Below are 23,373 nucleotides of genomic sequence, written 5' to 3'. Positions count from 1 at the left end.
TGAACACTAAGATTATAAGATAGCCCAGCACATTCATCAGACCCAAGGCCTATTTTCTGTTTTCACACATGACAGCATCTAAAGCTTGGTTCAATGACAAAAAGGCACAAGCTACTTCATAATAGAAGGGTAGGGTCATTCTGAAATCAGATCTGTTCTTTCTGTTTTTTTCTAGAACCATACATACCTAGAATTGCACAAATAGAGAGTTTCTCAATGCCTATTTAAAAAGCTTGTGTCCTTGCCAGAAGCAAAACTTGTGTTAACCCAAGACCCCATGCAAGAGCTCACCAATGTTCTTGGACATTCAAAAATGCACCACCCAAACCCCTCATGATCATGGTGGAAAAGTCACAACAACAACAATAACAGCATAACAACAACAATGATGACAACAACAATAACAACAAAACTTGGCAAGAAAATAGGACAGCACAGACAAGAGGATAGCTATCATGCACAGCAATGCAAGTGAGCACATGGTGCTGAGGAGGACATCCGTTCCTGCTGGCCTGTTAGCTTAGGGACCAAAAGGCTGCTGGGTGATCAAACCCCTTTCCTTCTTTGGGGGGAACTGGGTCCAGGGGCAGTAGAAGCAACATGAATGGGATTAGAATGTATGTATGTGAATATTGAAAAACAAATTCAAAATTCCAACCACTCCCCCCAACCCCCAAACAAAACAAAACACCATCAACAACAAAAATAAAAAACAAAGCCCCTAAGATGGGGAAAAGAAAAACTTAGGTGAAGAGACAAGTAGGGGTTAGAGCTCTCTCAACCTACATACAGAGAGAAGAGCTGTTCTGTTCCAGAAGCAAAGACCCTTCTGCTCAGATCTGAATGCTGTTAGGGGTGAGAGATGTGAAGCCTGTGCCACGTGGCTTTTGTCACAAAACATTTATGTGTGGCATACAGATACTTTTAAATGACTGTTACCCCCTCACATGCTGCTATCCTTGCCAACTGTGCCTTTATTTGGGAGGGTCAGGGTAACAATTTTTTTTTTCTTTTGGGGGGGAAGTGCGTAATTTTTTTTTGTCCCCCTTATGAAATTGGTGGCTGATTTCTGCTCTAGTGATTCTATGTTTTCCCACATGGCAAATGACCACTAATATTTTGGGAAGAACAACCCCCCTGCCATATACACACTCTGCAATTCCTCTATTTCCTAGTTTTATACCATGTGTTTTCCTTTCAAGACTTTTTATTCAGATAAATTGTGGGCTCCTTTACACTTACAAAACTCAAGTTTACAATTCCATTGTCTTAATTCTGAAGTACAAAGTTGTTGGATTGTGGTTGGGGGGGGGTCATCTTTTTTTTAACCTTAATAAAAGGCTCCCTCAATATAACAGAGCTACAAATGCGGTCAACTGTCCAAGGGACCCCCTGATTCAGGGCTCAAAATATCCAGTTGTATGCTTACTACAGCCTACAGCTTTAAAAATCTGGCTAGCCACTGGGCTGAAGAAACAGATGCTCAGCTGGCTCCCACATACCTGCTGTTTCCTTGCCGGCCTTGTGCTGCCAGAGGGGAATGAGCCTGAGGCAAAAGTGTATTCTTTGCGGCTTGGGGCAGAGGAGCAGTGTTCAGTGAAAGCCGATGTCTAGTGCCACAGCATGGGCCTAAAGTCTGACCTGAAGACTAGTGGTGTCCTGAATTGGCACTTCTCCATGCACTATTTCTTCCATGATAGGATGGGTGGTCTTCTCAGGATGAAAATCCCTGAGGCTCTCTGGTGGACCCCAAAAGGACTGCCTTCGAAGCAGCCAGGAGGATATTTTGGAGGCCAGACCTGATTACCTCTGGCTATAGACTATAAACAGCCAGAGTAAAATGGTGCACCTGTGGAGAATGAATGCTACCGATTGACTGGCAGAAGAATTTGCTTAATCCATCTGACTAGATAGATTTCTTGCTGCAGGTGCCCTGCACGAAGGGTCATTTCTCTATTTCCCTTTCTAAAGATCCCTTTTTTCCTGCACAATTATCATAGAAACATAAAACTGTATGGTCATTGGGGAACTTAAAGGACACCTAATTTTCAAGACTTTCATTTTATAGGTAAAGAAATTGAGGATTTAGGAGATAAAGTGACTTGCCCCAGGTTACATAATGTCTGGTGAGTGGAAGAATCTGAACTTAACATTCTTGACTCTGGGTTATTTCCACTGCACCATTCTCCCTTCAAAACAAAACAAAACAAAACACCCAACAGAAACCCCACAAAAATTGAGTTGTACTTTTTATACTATTTGAAGCATGTGTTCTTCCATCCCCAGTTACAGTTCACCCTTTCGTAGGTCATTTATGACTAATTATTTTCCCATGGTCAATATTGGGGAAGGCTGTCCACCAGAGCAGTAAATACTCACTGTTTATGGTACCTGCTAGTGCATTAATATTATTCAGTCCAACGGTGGCTCCAGCCAGTCCTTGCAGAGTCCCCAGAGAGGTCAAGGAATTCATGGCTGCACCAGCAGTGGAATTGGGAGTTGAAGCAGCCACTGGAAGGGGAAAGAGAAAGAGAAAAAAGAGACAAAGAGAAGGAAATGGGATGGGAGGGCAGGGGAGAAAGTACAAGATTAGTGAAAATTAGCCAGAAAGGAAAACTCATCTGTCATCATTACAGCAGATCAAGTTGATGAGTCTTTAAATCACAATATGCAAACATATAAAGCCTGGCTTCACATTTCACAAGCAGAAAGTGTCTATAGGCCCAAATATGGCAATTTAGGTAGTCTTGATGATAACAATACTTTAATACAACAGTGCTATGAGTGGATATAGACTGAGTGCCTGTGATTTCACTGATATGGAAGGGTCACCCAGCCAGTATGTGTCAAAAGTTTTCCTGGCTCTAAGGCCAGTTCTCTATCTACTATACCATGGCTGTAAATGCCAATGAAAATGATCATTGCTAGTCAGTAAGAAAAGAACTGAATATTGGGAGGGATGGATCATGCATCAATCAGCCAGTAGGGAGGTGAATTTTCTCTTACTCCTAAGCTGTTCTGAGGGCTCCAGTTCCCTATTTCCAATTGTCTGCCCACTAGCATCTCATACTAAACATGTCCCAAACTGTACTCATCAACTTTCCTCAAAAATATGTCCCTTTCCCTAACTTCTCTATTACTCTTGAAGATAACATCACCATTCCAGTCACCTAGGCTTATAACCTTCTCTTTATCTCTGCCTCATCAGTATCCTTCCTCTTACTACTTCATCCGATCCTAGTCACTCTATTTTGACATGATCTCTTATAATAATCGTCTCCTTTCCAACCCCCAAATAATCATCCTAGTTAGGACTTCATCTCTTCTTGCCTAAATTATTGGAGCAGCTTCAAAATTGATCTCCCTGACTTTAGCCTTTTGTCCAGTTCATCCTTCATAACACTGCCTGAATGGTCTTCCTAATGTGCTGCTCAGATCCCATCACTCTTCCCCTCAAAAACCTTCAGGGTCTTCCCACTGCCTACTATATAAAATATACATCCCAGCTCTGGGCATTCAAGACCTTTCACAATCTGGCTCTAATATAGCTTTTCAGCATCATACCCCATTACTCTGCTTCACCTATTTTATTCTCCTGCCAAAGTGGAATATTTTTCTTTCCCTACCTTGCCTTACTCATCTTCTTGGCTTTGCTCATCTTCTGTCCTTCCCGGAATGGATTCTCTTCCCCTAATCGGTTTTCTGGCATTTCCATATTTGAAGTCCCTCTGAAGCCCAACTTAATTGTCACCTCCTCCATGAAGCTTTCATAAGTACATATTCCAGCCTTCTCCTTTGCACTTATGCCCCTCTCTTATACAAGTTATTCGTGTATATTATTCCCCTCCCTCCATACAGTTCCTTCCTAGTCCCTCAAGAGTGGGGACTAAGATTCAATACAATGCCTTGTAAACAGCAGGTGTTTAATGAGTACTTATTGAATTGTTTTGATCAATTAAGTATCCTTACCATTCAAGTTTTTTTTTCTAAAAAAATCTGTAACAAAAGAAGGAATTAAAAGACAATTGGTTAAGTTCTTCCCCAACTACTCCTTTATTCCTGACATTATATCAGTGCAGTTGTTGCAAAACGTTGTTGATGTTTAGTCATTTCAGTCATGTCTGACTCTTCATGACCCCATTTGGGGTTTTCTTGGCAAAGATACTGGTTTGCCATTTCCTTCTTCAGCCCATTTTACAGATGATTAAACAGAGGTCAACAGGGTTAAGTGACTTGCCCAGGGTCACATAGCTAGCAAGTGTCTGAGTCTTCCTGAATTCCAAGCTCAGTGCTCTATCCATTGTGCAACCTTATGAGTACAAGATAGAACCTTGGTACATAATGGGGATGGAGAGTAAAGTCTTGAATACTCTCTCCTTGAACTATATATCCCTCCCTTGGATCTGAAAGAGAGTTCTCTGACAATCCTCAATCTGGGATGACCCTACCATTGGACTTCCCCACTCATGTTCTTGGGCTGCTAAAGGAAGTCCACGTGAGTGATGAACTTGGAAGTCAGGAAGTTCAGAATCTACATCCTTCCTGAGACATTTACTAGGTGTGACCCTGGATAACCTCTCTGTGTCTTCAACTTCAAAATGAAGGAGATTGACTTGATGGTCTCTACAGTCCCCTTCTATACTCCTATGACACTCTTCTGTGTTCTGCAGGAGTTCTCCATTGTCTCCTGGATAAAATACCCACTCCCCAGCCTGGAATACAGACTTCCACAATTTCCTTCTACCTAGCTTTCTGGCCTTATTTCATACTACTTCTCTTCATACACATTGTATCACAATCAAACTGGGCTACCAGCTATTTGTCAAACTTTACATTCTATCTAATACTGCTATGCATTTGCACAGGAGAGCTCCTGTGACTGGAATATACTTTCTTCTCACCTTTGCCCCTCAGAATTTTGGTCCTTCAAGGCTCCACCTATGTGACACCTCCTTCCTTTAAAGTCTTCCCTGATACCTCCCAGTTGTTAAGTGTTCTAATAGGAAAGGAGATTGCTATTGCTTTCTGGACAAGCAAATGATTTTCTTTGAGACTGTGTTGTGGGTATTTAAGCTCATGTTGTAATATCAAGTGCCTTTCATATTCATTCACTCTATATTCTCCACTTCTGGTGATGTATCCTATATAATTTGCTTATTTCTTCTTAGTAAAATTTCCCATGACTCAAGATATTCTCTGGCTTAGGCAGTCTGGATAACCCACTCTGAGTTTATATGTATATAATCTGAGTCTATATTAGCAGCAGAGCTTTCTGTGAACCTCTCTGGAGTGCTGAAGGAGAGCAGATTTGACTAAGGGGATCCAGAACTAATGGAAATTCTACCTGGAAATGATGACTCCTGATTTTGCAAAGTATATAATAGAAAGGTTAAACAGCAAGGAACTTGCTTGATAATAACTCAAAGATTTAGCAAACCCTCTAATGCCTGTCCGATGGATTTCCATGAAAGCAATCCTAGAAATGATTACAGGCATACTCCCAACTTTATTAAGTGGTATCATGAAAATATGACATTGGGTGAGAAGACATCATGGAGTGGGGGAGGGGAGGTAGTTTCATAGGAAAAATGTCACACCTATAAGTTAGTGGCCAAATGATGTTAAAGCATGATTTTATAACTTTTAGAGTATGCTTTATCACGCACCAGCAATGTAACCAGTGAAGGCAAACTTATGGGGAGAATGCCTGTACCCAAATCTAAAAGAAGATAGCCATTAAAAAAGAAAAGAAAAATCAGCTTGTCCCCTCCATGTTGGTAGAGTAATTAAAAGAGTAAGCCTCTTATTTGAGCTCGGTGCCTCTCACATACATGGTAAACGATAAACACTCACTAGCTCCACCTGCCTGCCTATCTATCAATCCATCTATCAATCATCCATCATCCATCTATCACCTTTTCTGGGTGTGTGACTACTTCAAAGACTTGCATTATACCCAAGCATTCTAATCAATGGATCCCTTTGGTACACTCAGACACTGTACATCCCCATGCTGTCAAACTGAAACAGAAACTGGGACCACTAATCCCTACATAAGGATTTCTGCTTGGCTTAAGATGTAATGTTATCTATGTTTTATCGTATTTTTATTTATTTTGTTAAATATTTCCCAATTACATTTTAACCTGGTTCAACCTATACTCAAGGGTTTCTTGACCCTTGAGCAGCACTTTTATTGTAGACTACCTGCTCCCTCCTTCTCCTTGTACTTACCATCTTTGATGACTATTTGACTGGAATCATGGTCTTCTAGAAATGGTGTTTGGAGGGAAAGGAGGAAGAAAGAAGGTGATGAAACGTTCTTAAATAGCATCAGAGTCTGCTCAGCACTCTCAAGGTAGAATTCAGAGCATCCAGCAATATCTATTTCTGTGTGTCCCAATTTATCTTCCTTGGGATGGCTAGAGACCTCATTTAGACTTCAGTTGCTTCATTCTTTGCATTTTGAACTTCCTGGCTCTTTTGGAGGTGGGGCTTCCTCACCTACCAGTGGTCAGGCCTAGAGGCACGTGCCTACCCATATTAGGCTAGCTCAGAAGCAATCCAAGAGCCTGAATAGTGAGGTATGGTAATTTTAACACTCATCTGGGACTCTGGAATAACTCACTTGTGTCAGAAAAAGTTCCCCGGCTCTACCGTCATTTACACTAATGATAGGAGAAATGTGACTTGGTGCTAGTGAGTAGAGATTTCCTATTGATTGCTTCTGATTGTCTCCAGGGTTAAACCTGACTAAATACTGACAGACTTCATGAACTGGCTTCTTCTTGGTCTCCTCCTAGCACTAGCAAAAAATCCAAGTAAAAACTGCCCAGCAGAAGAATAGCTTGTCTAATAGGTGGTAATGTCACCTTGTTCCTGAAAAGCCTGAGTTCTGACCTCTAACATGGCTAGAAATCTCTCTCATCATGTTGCCATTCTGCTTGCATTTACTGTAATTGCTGGAGACACAGAAACACACAAAATGGGCTTTAATGACTTAGCCTTCGTGACTTGCATTTTTGTACCATCCAGTTTCCTCTCACAGAATTCATTACTTTTTCAGTCTGCACTGAAATTTTTCTTATCTCACTTTGTAAGGAGGTCACCCTGTGTCCAACCCCAGGAGAATAGTGAGAAACGAGCAAGACAGGCTGGCATGAATGAGAAAAGAGAGGGAAAAAGTCTCTCACTTGGGCACATGGCTGGTGAAAGTAAGTGGATGACAGAAGAATTCATAACATCGTGGACAAAGAAATGAACTTCAAAGACAAACCTGGTTTCAAATTCTGCCTCAGATACTTTCTAGCTGTACGACCTTGGACAAATCATCTAATTACTCTGTAGCTCAGTTTCCTCATCTGTAAAATGAGGGGATTGGACTCTGGCATTTGAAGTTCCTTTTCAGATCTTCATCTATGATCCTATGATGTCCCTGGAGCTTATATAATACCCCAGGTGGCCCTCAGGCATAAATTAAGAAAACAATTCCTCATTTTTGACTCTTTATTAAAAACAGAAGTCAGTCATAAATTCAAATAGTATTAAAAGGATCCCAGGTGGTAGAAAGCAAAGCACCCCCACTTTAGGATCAGGCAGCCCACAAGGGTGATAGATGTGAGTTAGCAAGAGAAATCTCTAAAGCTTGTCAACTTCCTTTCCACTGGCCTTATCTCTATCCTTTTGTAAGGGATGGGGGGGGGAGGATCTAGGCCAGAGGTTCTGAACATTTTGGGGTCATGGGTTCCTCTGGTAAGTATTTTAGCTCCGCAGTTAAATGATGGATGTTAAATGAGGAAAATGAAATATGCAAGATTACAAAGAAAATAAATTATACTGAAATATAGTTCCTGGTATACAGTAGGCACTTAATCAATGTTTATTGACTGTGGACTGAGTTGTATTATTTTTTAAAATAAGTTTGAGTTTTTAGTAAAACTGAGTTTTGTAATAAAAAAAAAAAAACAAAACAGAACAAGTTCATGGACCCTAGGTTAAGAACCCCTGAGAACTCTTATCAGAGTTAGCCAGCCATGTGCCTCAAGGAAGATTTGCCCCTTCAGATCCGCAGAACTGGCTGTAATGGAGCTGATGTATCAAAGCTATATGCTGCTCTTTGGTGCAGGTGGGATTGGAACCCAGTTAGCAAACCCAGAGCCTCTGAATCTGAAGTCAGTACTCTTTTTGTTATATTTAGTTGATCCAGTAGAGGATTTCGCTATTTCACTGCATGACTGTGGAATCATTTCATCCACTGTCTACAAACATGCCTACATCTCTCTACGTTTCACCATCTCTCCATGGCTACCGGACCAACAATCTGTATGCAACTTATAGTCTTGGAGAGTTTCCCAGGGATACTTTAAGGTTAAGTGGCACTTGCCTATGGTTGGACAGCTCTGATATGAGAGACATGACTTGAACCCAAGTACTCCTGAACACAGAATTGGCCCCTTGGTCTTATAGAAGGCTATAATACAGGGAAATAGAAAATCCAAGAGGGTACCCTGGTTTCTTGAAGATTATGCTGGTGGAACAAAAGCTGTGGCAGGTCTTATGAATCTAGACAGTTAAGAGTGAAATTATAGATCCCTGATAGATGGAAGTACAGGGATAGGGTCTGTATTTATGATTCCACTGGTACAGGAAACTCCCAGGTGAGGAAATTCCCTATCAGAGCAGTTGATGGTGGAGCAGTGTAGAAAGTTCTGGGCTTGGAGTCAGGAAGACCAAAATTTAAATCTGGCCTCAGACACTACCTGTGTGACCCTGACCAAATCACTTAACTCTGTTTACCTTAGTTTCCTTATCTTAAAAATGGGGATAATAATAGGACATACCTTCCAGGGTGGTTATGAGGATCAAATGAAATAACTGTAAAATACTTAGCATAGTACCTGGCACAGAGTAGGGACTATATAAAATATTACCTATTTTATATTTTTATTATTATATTTTATATTACATGTACTATATAAATGTTAGCTATTTTATATTTTTATTATATTTTATAGTATATATACTATAGAAAATGTTAGCTATTTTATATTATTATATTTCATATTACATGTACTATAGAAATGTTAGCTATTTCATATTTTTATTGTATTTTAATATTTTATATTATATACTATATAAAATGTTAGCTATTTTATATTTTAATATAGAAAACATTAACTATTTTATTATTATATTTTAATATTTTATATACTATATAAAATGTTAGCTAGTTTGTTTTCATTATATTTTAATATTTTATATGTGCTAAATGAAATGTTAGCTATTTTATATAATAATATAATATCAAATGTAACTATTATTAGATCCCTATCTTTTCTGCAACTTAGAGGCTTAGAGAGTTGCCTAGAGCACTGAGAGGTCAAGACCTGCTTAAGGTTATAGTCAGTACGTCTCAAAGGCCCATACTGTCTCCACTATGCCTGGCTAACTCATTAAAATGAGAAAAGTCCAATGTCCCGGAAGCCCTTGGCCAATGCCTTTAGAATAGCTACTGAGCCTTGAGTTTTCGTTGGGATGAACAGGTATACTTACTCCCATGTACTGTTCCTGGAATCTCTTACCTTCCAGATCCCTCTAGAAATCTTTCCTAATTTTCACAAATGAGCTCTTTCTTTGGAAATGGAAACAGCCGACAGAGCCAATCTTAATAAAGTATTCAAAAACGGAATGTTCAACAGATGTACAATAGAGAGACCCTAGACACAATAGGCAGACACAAATTAAATGCCACCAACACACATATTTTCCAATTTCTGTGTTGGCAGCCTGGCAGGATTCCGCTTGGGGTAATTGTATTCTGCCCACCTAAAATCTCCCTTTCCTCAGCTGGGCTCTGCATCCTGTATTTCTTCCCTTGAACCATTTCAGAAAATGCCAAGGGGCATTTCAGAAGGGTGGCATCTAAATGCTGCTCTATAATCACCCACAGCATGGTCCTCAGTAGAAGGTTATTTCTACTTCTAAAACAAAGAAGCTATAGTTAGAAGAGATTAAAGTAGGCGGGAAATGAGGCCTGCTCCTGCTTGCTCACTTCTACCAGAGGACAACCTGTTACTTCTAACAAGGTTATAACTGCCTTCTAAAAAAGTTGGAAGGGAGCAACCAGCCTATGGACATTTTGACCAGGAAGTGAAAAGATTGAGAAATCCATATTATTGGCTTCTCATTTGGCAAACACAATTCCTTGCCCTTTTGTACAAAGTTTGTGCTTGTATGTGGGTATATGTGTACCTGGTAAGACTTGTTGCTATAGGTGCTGCCACCATGGGGCCCCTGAGATGCTGGAGATACCATTTCACCACTCTGGGCCTCGGTTTCCTCCTTTGTAAGCTGAGAAAGCTGACTAGGAAGCCTTTGAGGTCCTTTTCAGGTATTAACCTACGAACCTATGATCGATCCCAGCTGCTCAGTTCCCCAAATAGCTATCCAGAGGACAGAATTGTGACATCATTCTGGATCTATGCTTTCTACCCTGGGACCATTAGGAAGTCCTGCTTGAATAATTCAAGAGTACAAGAGATTTAGGAGGCATTTTAAAAAACATCAGCCTCCTTCTGTTTCTATGGTCTTCAGAAGTAAAGGGCATGACTAAAATTTCCATATAGTGACCTCTCTCAAATAGATTATAGGGCTATGTCACTGGAGTTTCTTTCCTCTTCCCTTCTGGTGCTCTCTCCTCCCCCTGCCTCCCTCCCACGCCCTAATTATAGATAGGCTCAGTTGTTTGAGTGACTGATGATGAGGTTGTCATTAAAAATGAATATTATAATAATAACTTTGGGAAGTTACCCTTAAAGCCCCTCTGGATAACAGCCAATTGCAAGTAGACATTAGTGGTGGTGGTAGTGGTATTATTTAGGCAATTAGTCATGTCTGACTCTTAGTGACCCCATTGGGTGTTTCATGGCAAAGATGCTAGAGTGGTTTGCCATTTCCTTCTTCAGTTTATTTTACAAATGAGGAAACTGAGGAAAACAGGGTTAAGTGACGTACCCAGGGTCACACAGCTAGTAAGTGTCTGAGGCTGAGGTGCTCCTGACTGCAGGGCTGGCATTCTATCCACTACACCCAGTTTTTGTTTCCTTATCTTTCTGGCAGTCTAAGATTGCTCCCATTTTGGCCTGCTTCCACAAAGGGAAACTACCTACTCGAAGTCAGTGGCAGGAAGATGACTTTCAGAAGGCACATCTGTTTTTATTGCCTCAAACTCTCATCCTAAGTCTCTTTTCTTTTTTTACTGCTAAAGTCCTAGGGAAAAAAAAAATTTCTGTTTTTACTTCCTTGACTTCCAACAACTTCTTTAACACCATGGATTCTGACTTCTGGCCCTATTACTGCACTGAAACTGCTTTTACAAAGGTTACTCATAATCTACTAACTGCTAAGTCTTTCACCTTTTTCTCTGCCCTCATTCTCCTTGACCTACCTGCAGCATTTAACACTGTCATCCCCTACCTCTTCTTGGGAACTCTTTCTCCCTCTCACTGTCAAAAAAGCTAATCGAATTTTAAGCTGCATGAAGAAAGACATATGGTATTCAGTACTAGAAAAGTAATAGCCTCTCAGCATTCTCTAACCTGGTAAGACCACAGACAACTGGGAGTATTACATTCAGTTTGGAGTGCTGTATTTGAAGGCAGGCTTGGAGGGAATGTACAAGAGGAAAAATGAGAATGGAGAAAAGTCTTGGGATCAATCAACCAGCTTTGAAGTGATATGGGTCAGACATTGGGGACAGATATACAAAGAATGAAACAGTTCTTGCACTCAAGCTTAGATTCAATCAGGGAGATAATCAATACATATATAAGTTTATATAGACTATAAAGAGAATAAATCTAAATAAATGCATTATATTATAATATATTATTATGTATAGCATATAATAATATATTATTATATATAGCATATAATAATATAATGAATACAAGATAATTAAAGGGGAAGACTTTATCAATTAGGGGGTGAGGAAAGGCTTTATGTAGAGATGGTGACTGGGCTCCATTGGAAAGAGAGAGAGGTTCTTTGGTTGATTAGTGCAAGGTCTCAGAGATGGGAGATGGAGTGTCATGTGAGGAACAGGAAAGGCTAAAATGAATGGACTGGAGACTGCAGGAAGGGAGTAATGCATCATGAAACTTGGAAGGTAGACTGAGGCCGGATTACAAAGGAGTTTAAATGTTAAAGAGAGGAGATGATATATTATTCAAGAAGTAGTAGGAAGCCACTGAAGTTAATCGTGTAGAGGAGTGACAGAGTCAATTTTGTGCTTAAGAAAAATCACTTTGGGAGAACAGTTGGGAAAAAATGGATATAGGGAGAAGATGACTTGAGAAAGATATGATAACTACCTTTAAGTATTGTGAGGCCATTCTGTAGAAGAAGGTTTTGACTTGTTTTCCTGACTGCTAGAGGGAAGAACTAGAAACAATGTGTGGATGTTGCAAAGAGACAAATTTGGGAATATAATGAAAAACCTCTGAACCCTGAACCTATCCAAAAAAAGTTCCTCGAAGTACTTTGCTTAAAAAGGGACTTGATCCTCACCCAGACTTAAATATAAGACTCTGAGTGTACCCTGAGGTACATTATATATACAAACCCATTAGGAGATTGATGTGTTTGGGAGCTGTGCCACTGAGGAATGGTTGAAGGATCCTAGGTTCATAGGTCAAGGTAGAAGGGGCTTCTGAGGCTATCTAATGTAGTGCCCTCTTTTTACAGATGAAGAAACTAAGGTCCCAGGAAGTTGAATGACTAGCCCAAGGTCACATAGCTAGTAAATGTCAGAGATGGGATTTGAGACTAGGTCTTTTGACATTAGCTAACCACTGCCCCATGGTGCTTTCCTAAGGACCTGGGGATATTTAATATGGTAAGGGGAAATTTGTAGCCGGTGAGTAGGAGGATGGGAACATTATGGCAATTTAAAAATATTTGAGAAGCTATCATGTGGAAGAGGGAATAGGTTTATTATATGGTATTCTAGAGTAGGAATTGGCAAACTACAGCCCATGGACCAAATGTATGGCCCCTGAGTTAATGAGTCAAGTTCATGGGCCACATAAAAACAAGCAGGTAATCAGCCTCTGTGGACATAATGTGCCAGCTCCTGCTCCAGGAGGGCAAAATCATAATCAATGGATAAAGGTTACAAAGAGGCAGTTTTTTTCCTCAATGTTCCTTCCTTGCAATCAAGGCTCTCTGAAAATGGACTAAGTAGGGGCAGCTAGGTGGCACAGTGAATAGAGTACTGGCCCTGGAGTCAGGAGGACCTGAATTCAAATCCAGCCTCAGACACTTGACACTTTAATTAGCTGTGTGACCTTGGGCAAGTCATTTAACCCTAATTGCCCTACCTTCCCCCCTCCAAAAAGAAAATGGACTAAGTAACGATAAAAAATAGCTCATGTAAAAGTAAACTCTTTAAGGTTCACAAAATGCTTTACCCACAATGGCACCATAAAGAAAGTATTGTCTTACCATAACTTTCAGCTAAAGAAATTGATCATCAAAGGGGTGAAATGAGTTTTTTGAGGTCATATGACTAGCAAGGGGCAGAGCCAGGATTTTGACCTAGGTTTTATAACTCCAAATTCATTGAGTGCACTTTTCACTACCATTAGAGGAAACCCTCTCTCTACATGAATAAGGTAGTAAGCTCTCCTTTACTAGAAGTGTTCAAGGTTAATAAAGATTTCTACTTTGGGTGGCACTTTGGGATAGGTGAATATTAAGTTCTTGTTTTGCTCTAACAGTCCATGATGACTCATCATCAATTTTTTTTTTATAATTCTATTACATTTTCCATACAAACCGTAGTACTTGTATGTAGGTATGTAGGTAGTATATATAGCCCCCAAAGTTCAACTAATGATATGGGTCAGAATTACAATGTATTCAATTTTTACTAATGCAAAGCATCCCGTAGAACCAAAAGGCACTCCTAGATCTCTAGAGAGACTTGAATGTAATGCCTCACATTAAACAGGTGAACTCTAGCAGATGAATAGATTTTTGTTGTGACCTACTAGTACTTATTAATACTAATATACAAAGGTATATTATGAACTTTATAATTAAAGGTAAATTTATGAACTTTACAGAACTTATCAGATACTTCCTCTTTCTGTTCAGGTCTAGAGCATACTAGGATTAGATAATGTTGCTTGTTTCTAAATGTCAGAACTCAGAAAAAGGGAATTTCTTGATCTAACAAAGGCTTGATTTAAGGAAGAATTTCACAATTAGTGCTATCCAAAAGTGGAATGAGCTTTCTTGAGAAATAAAATGGATTCTCCCTCATTTGAGATTTTCAGGCAAAGACTGGAATACTTCTGAAATTCCATTATTTAGTGAGAGTTCCATACCAATATTACAACAAGTTAAACCTTATCCAGCAATTTTCCTTTTTCTTCCAGGGAGCTAGGTGGTGCAGTCGATAGAATGCCGAGTCTGGAAGTCTCAAATCCAGCCTCAGACACCAGTTTTACCTAATCCTGGGCAAGTCATTTAAACTCTGTTTGCTTCAGTTTTTTAATCTGTAAAATGGTGATAATAATGCCACCCACCACCTAGGGTTATTATGCGAATCATATGAGATAATATGTAAAATACTTAGCACAGTGTCTGGCATATAGTAAATGCAGCTATCATCATTATTATTCTCTGGTTCCTGCATTTCTTTCTCATTCAAATATACCTGCTTAATATACAAAGAGAAACAATCTTTGTTCTCTTGATGGGAGATTTATTGGTACTTTTTGTATAAAGAGGGAAGTGGGGTACAGGTAGAAACACAAACATAGCCCACTACACTGAGTGCTCCTGAATGAGAATTTATTTATGGGGTCCCTCCCATCTTTTCTCCTAACATAATGCTATCTCACTTAGTTGCCTCTGATTGAAAATTAGTAGATTCTACCATATTGTAATACATTTAGAAGCTCTCCAAAGCAGGAATCCAATTATCAGGCTTTAATCTAATTAACCTAATTACTTCCTTTCCTCCACCTCCTCTCTGATACAGTAGCTACTTTTCCTGGCTGTCAACAGCTATGACCCACAGGTGACATTCATGGGTCTTGCTCCCCAAAGTACCCAGGTACAGTGAAGGCCGGACAGCTCCACATTATGTATAACACCTATTCCTGCCCCTTGTTCTTGAAGGCTCTTTTTTTTCTTGTCCTTTCATTATCATTACACTTTACTTTTATCTCTGTTTCCCAAGCAGGATCAGATCATTTATTTTTCCCTCATCTGATTTCCTGTGACTTCATCTCAGTCTCTTCTTCATTTCCAATATTTTAATTTGTACGATATGTTTATCTGCATACTTGCCATAGCTCTATTAGAGTATAAGCTTCATGAGGGGAGGGATCCTTGTTACAATAATAATAGCTTATATTTATATAGTTTTACAAAGCACTTTACATGTGCTATCCCATTTTATCCCAGGAATGAGATAGGAAGTAGAGTGGATGGAAAGCTGACCTTAAGCAAGTAAGAAATGAGTTCAAGTCCTACCCCTGAAATGCTCTGGTTGGGTCACTTTGTTTCCCTTAGTGTCCTAGGAGATCCTCTAAGGCTCCAAGTTACAAAGGAAGTTCTGACCTTTCTTGGCAGAGGAAATTCCTTATGCCAATGAAATCATGTTCCTATCCCTTGATCTCCCACAGCAACTAAGTCAGGTAGATGATACAAATATCACCATCCCCATTGTACAGACAAAAACACCTCATAGGATTTCAGGAAAGTTGGAAGTTTTCCAGTCCAATTCATACACCCAGGAATCCCCACAGTCATACCTGACAAGGGCTGCTCAGTTTCTCTTTGAGGTTCTCCAAGAAGAGGGAATCTACTGCCTCTTAAACACAGGCCACACTTGAACGTGGTCCATTATATTTTCCTTAAGCAGTCTTTTTTCCAGGCTAAATATACCAGGTTCCTTCCCCCTATCATGAACTCAAGGCCCTTCTCTAGCCCGGTAACCCTCCTCTTGACCCTCGCTAGGTTATCTATGTCTCAGAAAAAGTAGTTCATCCAGAGAAATTTAGCAATTGGCTGAAGGTCACACTGTTAGCAAGTGGCAAAACTGGAATTTGAATTAACTGAGGCCTTTGAATTTCCACTCTGGGCTTACACTGCTGCTTATCTTTGTATCTCAGCAACTAGTATGATGCATTGCATATATTAGGAACTTAGGAAATGTTTATTAAATGAATTAATTTTAAGTTCTTTATGGCTCAGCACTTTACTGTGCCCACACCCCCCAAATGTTTATTAGGCAACATATTGTGGTTTCCAGGAAGTGTATATATATCTACTTCCTCAAACTGCCTCTTAAATTCACTTTTCCTTAGATCTACTCCCCCTGGATGGCAATAGATTAAAAAATAAAAGCCACACTAACAGTGACAACAAAAAAAGTAACACAAGGCAGCAAGAATCTGCCTTCAGTGCATTCATTAAATGCTTTCCACGGAACAATTAGGTAGTGAAAGCGCGGCGGCTTTGTGGTTTAGGAAATAAAATAATTGTAAACACAGAGAAAATTGCCTGCATTGACCAAACACACACAGGACTCTGGAGCCTGTGGTTGCTTGTCTGCCTGAAATGATCTTGGTTCCTGTGTTCCAACTGTGCAGGGAACATTGTGAGAAGGTAGAATAATTAAGCAATGACAGAGGCCCCATCATTATTAGCTAATCACAACTTGGGGGCATTAACAAAACACAGAGCATCTCTACTCCCATGGGGGCTAATTATTCTATGATAACCACACCTCCATTTTTAATTTATTCCCCAGAAGATAGGCTTTTGTGTTTTTGAGGGTGTGTGTGTGTGTGTGTGTGTGTGTGTGTGTGTGTGTGTGAACGATAGGGCAGGAAAAGCTGTTTGCGTTGGAAGATGATGGGAAAAGATGTTGTGATATTTTATCTCATTCCTCGAATAAGTCTTTTCTCCTGTATGGGTATCTCTTACCTTTTTCCTGATGCAACTCAGTTCTCACACAGTTGGGAGCTGCACTAGTCAGATGAGAACAATGCAATTCTGCCAACAATTATTAAACAGGAGCCTGTACTAGGCCAAGGGGAAGACACAAAGTTTATAGCCAGAGTTCATAGTAATTTCTAGCAGAGGTAGGTTTCTAAAGATAGAACCAGGTGAAAGCCAAGCTTCCTACACTCTAAGCTTCTAAAGAATCAATTGACAGTGGGTTTGGTTTTTTTTTTTAGAGGTAGTTTTAGGGGTACAGTGGATAGAATGCTGGACCTAGAGTCAGGAAAGCCTGAGTTAAAATCCAGGCTCAGACACTTATTAACTGTTTGACCCTGAGTAGCTAACTTTAGCTTTATTGTCCTCAGTTTCTCATCTATAAAATGGGGATAACAGCCCAATATCTCTCTGAATTGTTGTGGGGATCAAATGAAATAATATTTGTAAAGTGCCTTTGTAAGCCTTAAAGCACTATTTTATTATTGCTGTTGTGCTTTCTTGTTTAATTTTGAATCACTTTTAGGTCTCCTTATTATTATTATTATTACTATCTTGGGAAGTTAATATGTAAATTTAGAATAATATATGAATTTAAAAAAATTTTTCATATTAATTATATATAATTATGTAATATTACTATATAAATCCATAAATCCATATAAATGAGTCAATAAATGGGCATGCACTGTAATATCTTAGTGTCCCAAACAGTTCTACCCTGTCCTTCATTGCTTTTTCCCTATTTGCTTCCAATAACTTGTTTGTACTGTTTTTTTTGGCAAATTGTCCAGGTGAAAACCTCTTGATTACCCATCCACAGATTGGGGACCTTAACCTCTCTTATTTTAATGCCTCTGAAGACAGACAATAAAGTGGGAGATAGGGGACATGTTGGGTGAAATAGAAAAGACTTGCTTTGTATAATAAGCTCAATCTACATGATTCTGTAATTTGGGAAGCCAACCTGACCTCTCCTCCTTTTCTGGGTTTTGGCTGGTCATGGTATCTTTCATGTGCTTTCCTACGTATATAAAGCTCCATGTTCTTGGCACAGGATATCCATGTGACAGAAATGCAATGGCTTACTCATGAGACTAGAACCTGGGAAGTATAAAAGCTGCCTTTAACCCAGTTCCTCCTCACTGACACTAGATTCCAGTCTTTCTTCCTAATGACCACTGCTCACAGTGGGTCCAATCAACTGATAGGTGACAGTGAGTGAAATGTGTTCTTGGGGGAAAAGTCAAGAGACAGACCTCCTTCCTGTTTGCCAAGGGGCGGGTCCCTAGAGTGGAAAGACCTTTGACTTCAGAGAGAAGAGAAGAAAATGCAAGCAATATTTGAGTCCCATGGAGGGTTTTCTATGTAACCCAGATTGCTAAAAGGCAGATCTTCCTTGGGTTGTTATGGTCCCATGGCTTGGCAAAGGGCAAAAGATCATGAAGTGCAGATACAGATTTCTGAAGCTGTGCATGCCAGTCTCAATCTGTTTAAGCAGGCAGTCCAGCAGGGCTGCCTCCATTGTAAATGGCCAACCACAGACTTCTCTCGGGCTCCTTGCAGAGCCCAAATCCAGCACATTTCCTGAAATAAAAGCAAATAACTCTCCAAGGGCCTTGGTACATGACCCTGAATGGTGATAACTACAAGAAAACCCTGCTTGGATACTGTTATCTTGCTCCATTTAACCCAACAGTTCCATTTTGTCTTTGGTAAGTAGGCTATGTTGGTTTTGTAACCTCAAGTCAAATTTGAACTAATGTGGAAAATTCCCCTGTCAACATCTTCAGCAATGCCACAAACAGGAAGAACTGAGGGAAGAGAGAGTATTTTCACTTCATTTGTACTCGTGCTTAATGAAGGGCATTATTCTCTCTGAAATTAGTATTGGGACAAGATACTTGTGTGCCCAGGCAAGGTCTGAAAATTACCGTCTCCTTAATTTGAAAATTGTGTGTATTACTGTCTACAGGAAGCTTTCAGCCTTCACTATGGCCAATCAGTCAACAAACATTTATTTACTATATGTTAGCAACACCATAGATACAAAGAAAGGCAAAAACAGTTTTTGCCTTCCAGAAGCTCACATTCAAATAAAGAAAAAAATATGAAAATCACTAGGAATATATGGAGAAGGAAGATGATCTAGGAGGGGAAATTCGTATTAGCAGGGTGGGGGGGGGGATAAAGAAAAAGGTCTACAGAAGGTGGGATTTGAGATGAATCTTAAAGTAAGTCAGGGAAACTAAGAGGTTGACATGAGGAGGGAGAGCATTCCAGGCATGAGGTACAGCCAGGGCAAAGGCATGGAGAGAGGAGATAGCATGTCATATGTAAGGAGCCAGTGTACTTATCAGGTGATAAATACCTATATGTCATGGAGAGAAGAATTTTCTGGCATTAAAAATATGTACATTTATTTTAAAAAACCTACTATTTTTTAATAAGTGTCTTATGTTTCCTCTTATCCCTACCATGAAAGTGTTTTACCCTAGGCAGCTGCCTACCTTTCCTCTCACTATACATGGTTCTGTTTGAACTCTTTTGGTTTCCTTGTGTATGTATATTTTTAGGGGGGGTAGAGGTCAGGATCCATGCCTTAATCCAAAAATAATCCTATCTTGTACTTTAATAGAATCACAGAATATCAAAGGCCATCTGGTTTGTCCTATATCTGAACAAAAAATAAATCCCCTCTATGTAACAGTTACAGTCAAGATTACTTTTCTAATAATAATGGTAACTGTAATTTCTCTGTTTAAAGAGAATTCTAGTATTTTTCTAAGGAACTTGGAAATTCCAAAAATGTCTCAGTGAAGAGGGCCCAGGGAGCAGAGGATTGATCTCATTTCACAAATGTGAAAATGGAATTACAGATGAAATGACTTACCCAAGATCACACAGTCTCCTGACTCCTGCTCATTGCATTAGAATGAATACAAAGGAGAATGGCTATTGGAAGTCAGGCTGCCTGAACCCTTATCAGCTTCACCAGAGAGTAATGGGTGGCTTCCCTTCGGTACTCCTGAGACTCTTCTTCATTTCCATTCCAGGTATGCACTTACCTTTTCCTCCCCTCTAAGCCAATTTGATGTATGATCCAAATATCTTACTGTCCAATTATACAGGAATTTAAAGCCCAGATTCGACTGCTTATATGTTTTGAATGGCATGTCTGTGTCAGCATTTACCTTACAAAGGGAGCCTCTGGAGAATAGGGAGCAGGTTAATGGCATACTCTGGGTATATTACCTAGCTGAACTGGGCATTTCATTAAAAAATGCATTTTGAAGATGATGCTAAGAAAAATATATACTGAAGATGAGATGATAAGAAAAATTTTCAGATATTGTTATGAAACATGGTAGTTATGTACTATGTAGGGTGTCCCACATGGGACACCTTCTAGTTGAGGGATTTATTTTGAGACCTATGCAAGCAACATGAACATATAGTGAGTAAATATTCTGTAGATTTACTCAACTGTACATCCAAAAAAAACAAACAAACCCAGAAAAGATATTTAAGTAGTGTTAGTGAAAAATAATTGTATCCTAGCTACTACTCTCATTGAAAGAATAAAACAAAAGAAATGAAAGGAAGAATAAATCAACTAGAATAGTTTTGTCTTGTTTTTTAAATCCTACCAAAAAACAAAGGAACAAAGCATTGACCGAAGTCCTGGCTTCAGAATGCATGGCAGGGTATTCTGCCCCAAAGGACTGCAATAATCATAGCTCAGGGCAGAGGCAGAATTTACTTGCATAAAGCAAGTGGAGTGATGAGCCATAAATATCTCTGCCCCCTCAGGTGCGCAGCTTTATTAAGCTTTAAATTAGTTCAGGACTATTAAGGACTCCAGTCTGTTCTAGGTCAGGGGCGTCTCATAAACCATTTGAGGCCGCTCATCTAGCATTCGGAAGCCATGCTGTTGGCAGGGACTGATGCCCCTTTGGCAGACCAGGAAACTGTAATGAATTAGAGAATCAGCTGTGCTACTATTTGGACCAGCCAACTTCTGATTTTCTCAAACTTCTATCCTGGCTCTTCCAAGAAGCAAATACCAAGAGTATTGCCACCTTAAGCCTCCTATTCTGTACAAGTATCAGAATTCATCTGGGACAGGGGGAAGGGTTCTTTAAAAATTTTTTTTATTATTGTTTTGGTAGCTTTTAAAAAAATTCACAGTATCTCAAAAACAGGATAATATCCTTTATATTAAAAAAAAGGCCACTTATTAGAAAGGAAGATTGCTTGTCTTTTCCCTTTAAACAAAGGAAGAATTCCTTTTTCATAAATGGTTCTTTTCAGTCCCGAAATACCAAAAAATTACTGTATACTGGGCCCTCATATTTATATGCTTTCTCTGGGAAACCACAATGTAGAAGTGAGAGATTCACTCTGGACAGTACCAAACACAACTTTTTGTTCCACTAAATTTTACCCTACAGGTACACCAGAGCCAGGGGCTTCTTGTTCTTCTTCCTCTAGGAGAAGATTGTGAAACTCTAAATCGAAAAAGAAAGATAGACTGCCTTCTTGTCTAGATCTAACTAATAAAATGGTTTTTTTTTAATGTTAGAAATAAACAAAATGTGAAAACTTTTATAAGAAAGTAGGCATACAAGCCAGACTTCATTACAGCAAATTCCCAGGGGATGTCTGATTTATTTTGCCAAGCTGGAATTAAGTTATTTCAAATATTGCTTTAAGTAAGTGGGTCATTGGATGGGCTTGGGGATTATTTTCCTCATCCTAGGATTTCACTTATAGTAAAGGTTATTTACTGTTAGCTCTGTTAATGTTGGTTAACAGAAAGTGAAATGTCACAGCAATAAATCTTTCATGTGACCCCCAAAGTGATTGTAGTAAGAGACACACTTGGATACCACTTCTGGAGAGGAAGCAGAAAATGCTGAGAAAGACAGCTCACTTGCAAGTAACATGCTGTCAAGTCTCTTTTATCTGTGGCAATATGACAGCAAGGCTAATTCAAATCCACAGATAATCACGACACCTCATTTTAACACTTGCCTTTTATTCTGCCCCTCCCCCCAAGGGCTTATAAGAGTGGCTAGGGAAGAAGAAAAGAGAGAATTTCATTTCCCTTCTTGACAACTATGCATTGAAAAACAAAAACAAAAAACCCCAAAAAGGTGGGTAAGGGAGAGAATGGGGACCACAAGTTGAATAAACCACAAATTAAATAGCTTGCATCATTGAGATGACTGCTTTTGCAGATTAAGAATATTTTGTGAAGCAAAATGTGGCCTTGCTTCACTCACAGGGTAATACTAACAGATAAGGCACATCTCAAAATTCCATATTTGAGAGCAGGTGATTCTTTTAAAAATGAAATGGTCCTTTCAGTTGATCCAAGTGGAGAGAATACCACTTATTCTACAGAATGGCACCAAAGTAGTTTGCTAGTCAACCTTCACAAGATACATTCAAACGTGGATCTGTATTGATTCATTCTGAAGAAAGCTGTCAGCCTAGCCTATCCACCTACAAGTGATGGTTATTTTGGGGTCATCTGGGAACCAAATAAAAGACAGAGAGGTGGGTGTACTGGCCTGTAACAGAGTGTCACTATGACAGATTTGAACTGCTGACTGCAGAAATATGTACTGAACTGACCTGGGGTATAAAAAAGAGGCAGCTGTTAAAAATTTCTCTGTGAACACTAACTGCCACGGAGTCCTCTCTAGCTCGCAAGAAAACTCCCACATTTTGACAATTGAGGATTTGCTACAACACCTTTGATAAATAATATCTTGTGATTGGCCTTACTCTGAATTTTTTTTTTAGATAATTGCTTCCTACAGAAAATTAGGATGGAAAGGGGGTTCATTTTAAGCTTCATCTCAGGAATTTGGTTATAGATAGCAATTTGGGGTGAATAGAGAAAGGACTGAATGCAGAGTAAGGAAGAGCAGAGTTCAAATCCTACCTTGCAGATGTACTAGCTACGTGTCCTTTTAACTTTTTCTGCAAAATAGGGAAAATTATTATGACACTTACTGGTAGGGTCAGGGTGGCTAGGTGGTGCAGTGGATAGAGTGCCAGGCCTGGCGTCAGGAAGACCTGAGTTTGAATTTGACCATAGACATTTATTAACTGTGTCACCCTGGGCAAGTATTTTGCTGAACTTAGAGCATTCTATAAAGGCCCGTTGTTGTCGTGTTCCCAAAGAATCTCATTTTGAGATATTCATCTCATGTAATTCTCAAACAGCAATATGGAAAGAGTCTAGTACATTACTGAATAAATATGATAATCACAGGGCTGGAAAGTATATTTAGGGAATGCTGATTTCAATCAGGTCTACTTCTCACTTAACACTGACATTTA

General features: G+C 39.4%; 1 protein-coding gene across 40 annotated transcripts in view; it reads right to left on the bottom strand.

The window, feature by feature from the left end:
• Positions 1–23,373, bottom strand: part of LOC138175830 (CUGBP Elav-like family member 2) — a 696,702-nt gene that overhangs the window by 27,603 nt on the left and 645,726 nt on the right. For 16 of the 40 annotated variants that reach the window (XM_069106367.1, XM_069106368.1, XM_069106336.1 and 13 more), the window contains 2 exons: positions 3,970–3,996; positions 2,380–2,511 (listed from right to left, as the gene is read on the bottom strand). In XM_069106367.1, the coding sequence (XP_068962468.1) occupies positions 2,380–2,511; positions 3,970–3,996 (159 nt within the window). The remainder of the gene's footprint in view (positions 1–2,379; positions 2,512–3,969; positions 3,997–23,373) is intronic. The other 24 variants (XM_069106338.1, XM_069106350.1, XM_069106355.1 and 21 more) reach the window with 3 other exon arrangements.

This window comes from Petaurus breviceps, unplaced genomic scaffold, assembly GCF_028583685.1.
Source record: "Petaurus breviceps papuanus isolate PSGF00001 unplaced genomic scaffold, PetGlider_PUasm1.0 79, whole genome shotgun sequence".
NCBI classification, from domain to species: Eukaryota; Metazoa; Chordata; class Mammalia; order Diprotodontia; family Petauridae; genus Petaurus; species Petaurus breviceps.
Note: the sequence above shows the minus strand (reverse complement) of the source record. Positions and strands in the feature narration are given on the sequence as shown.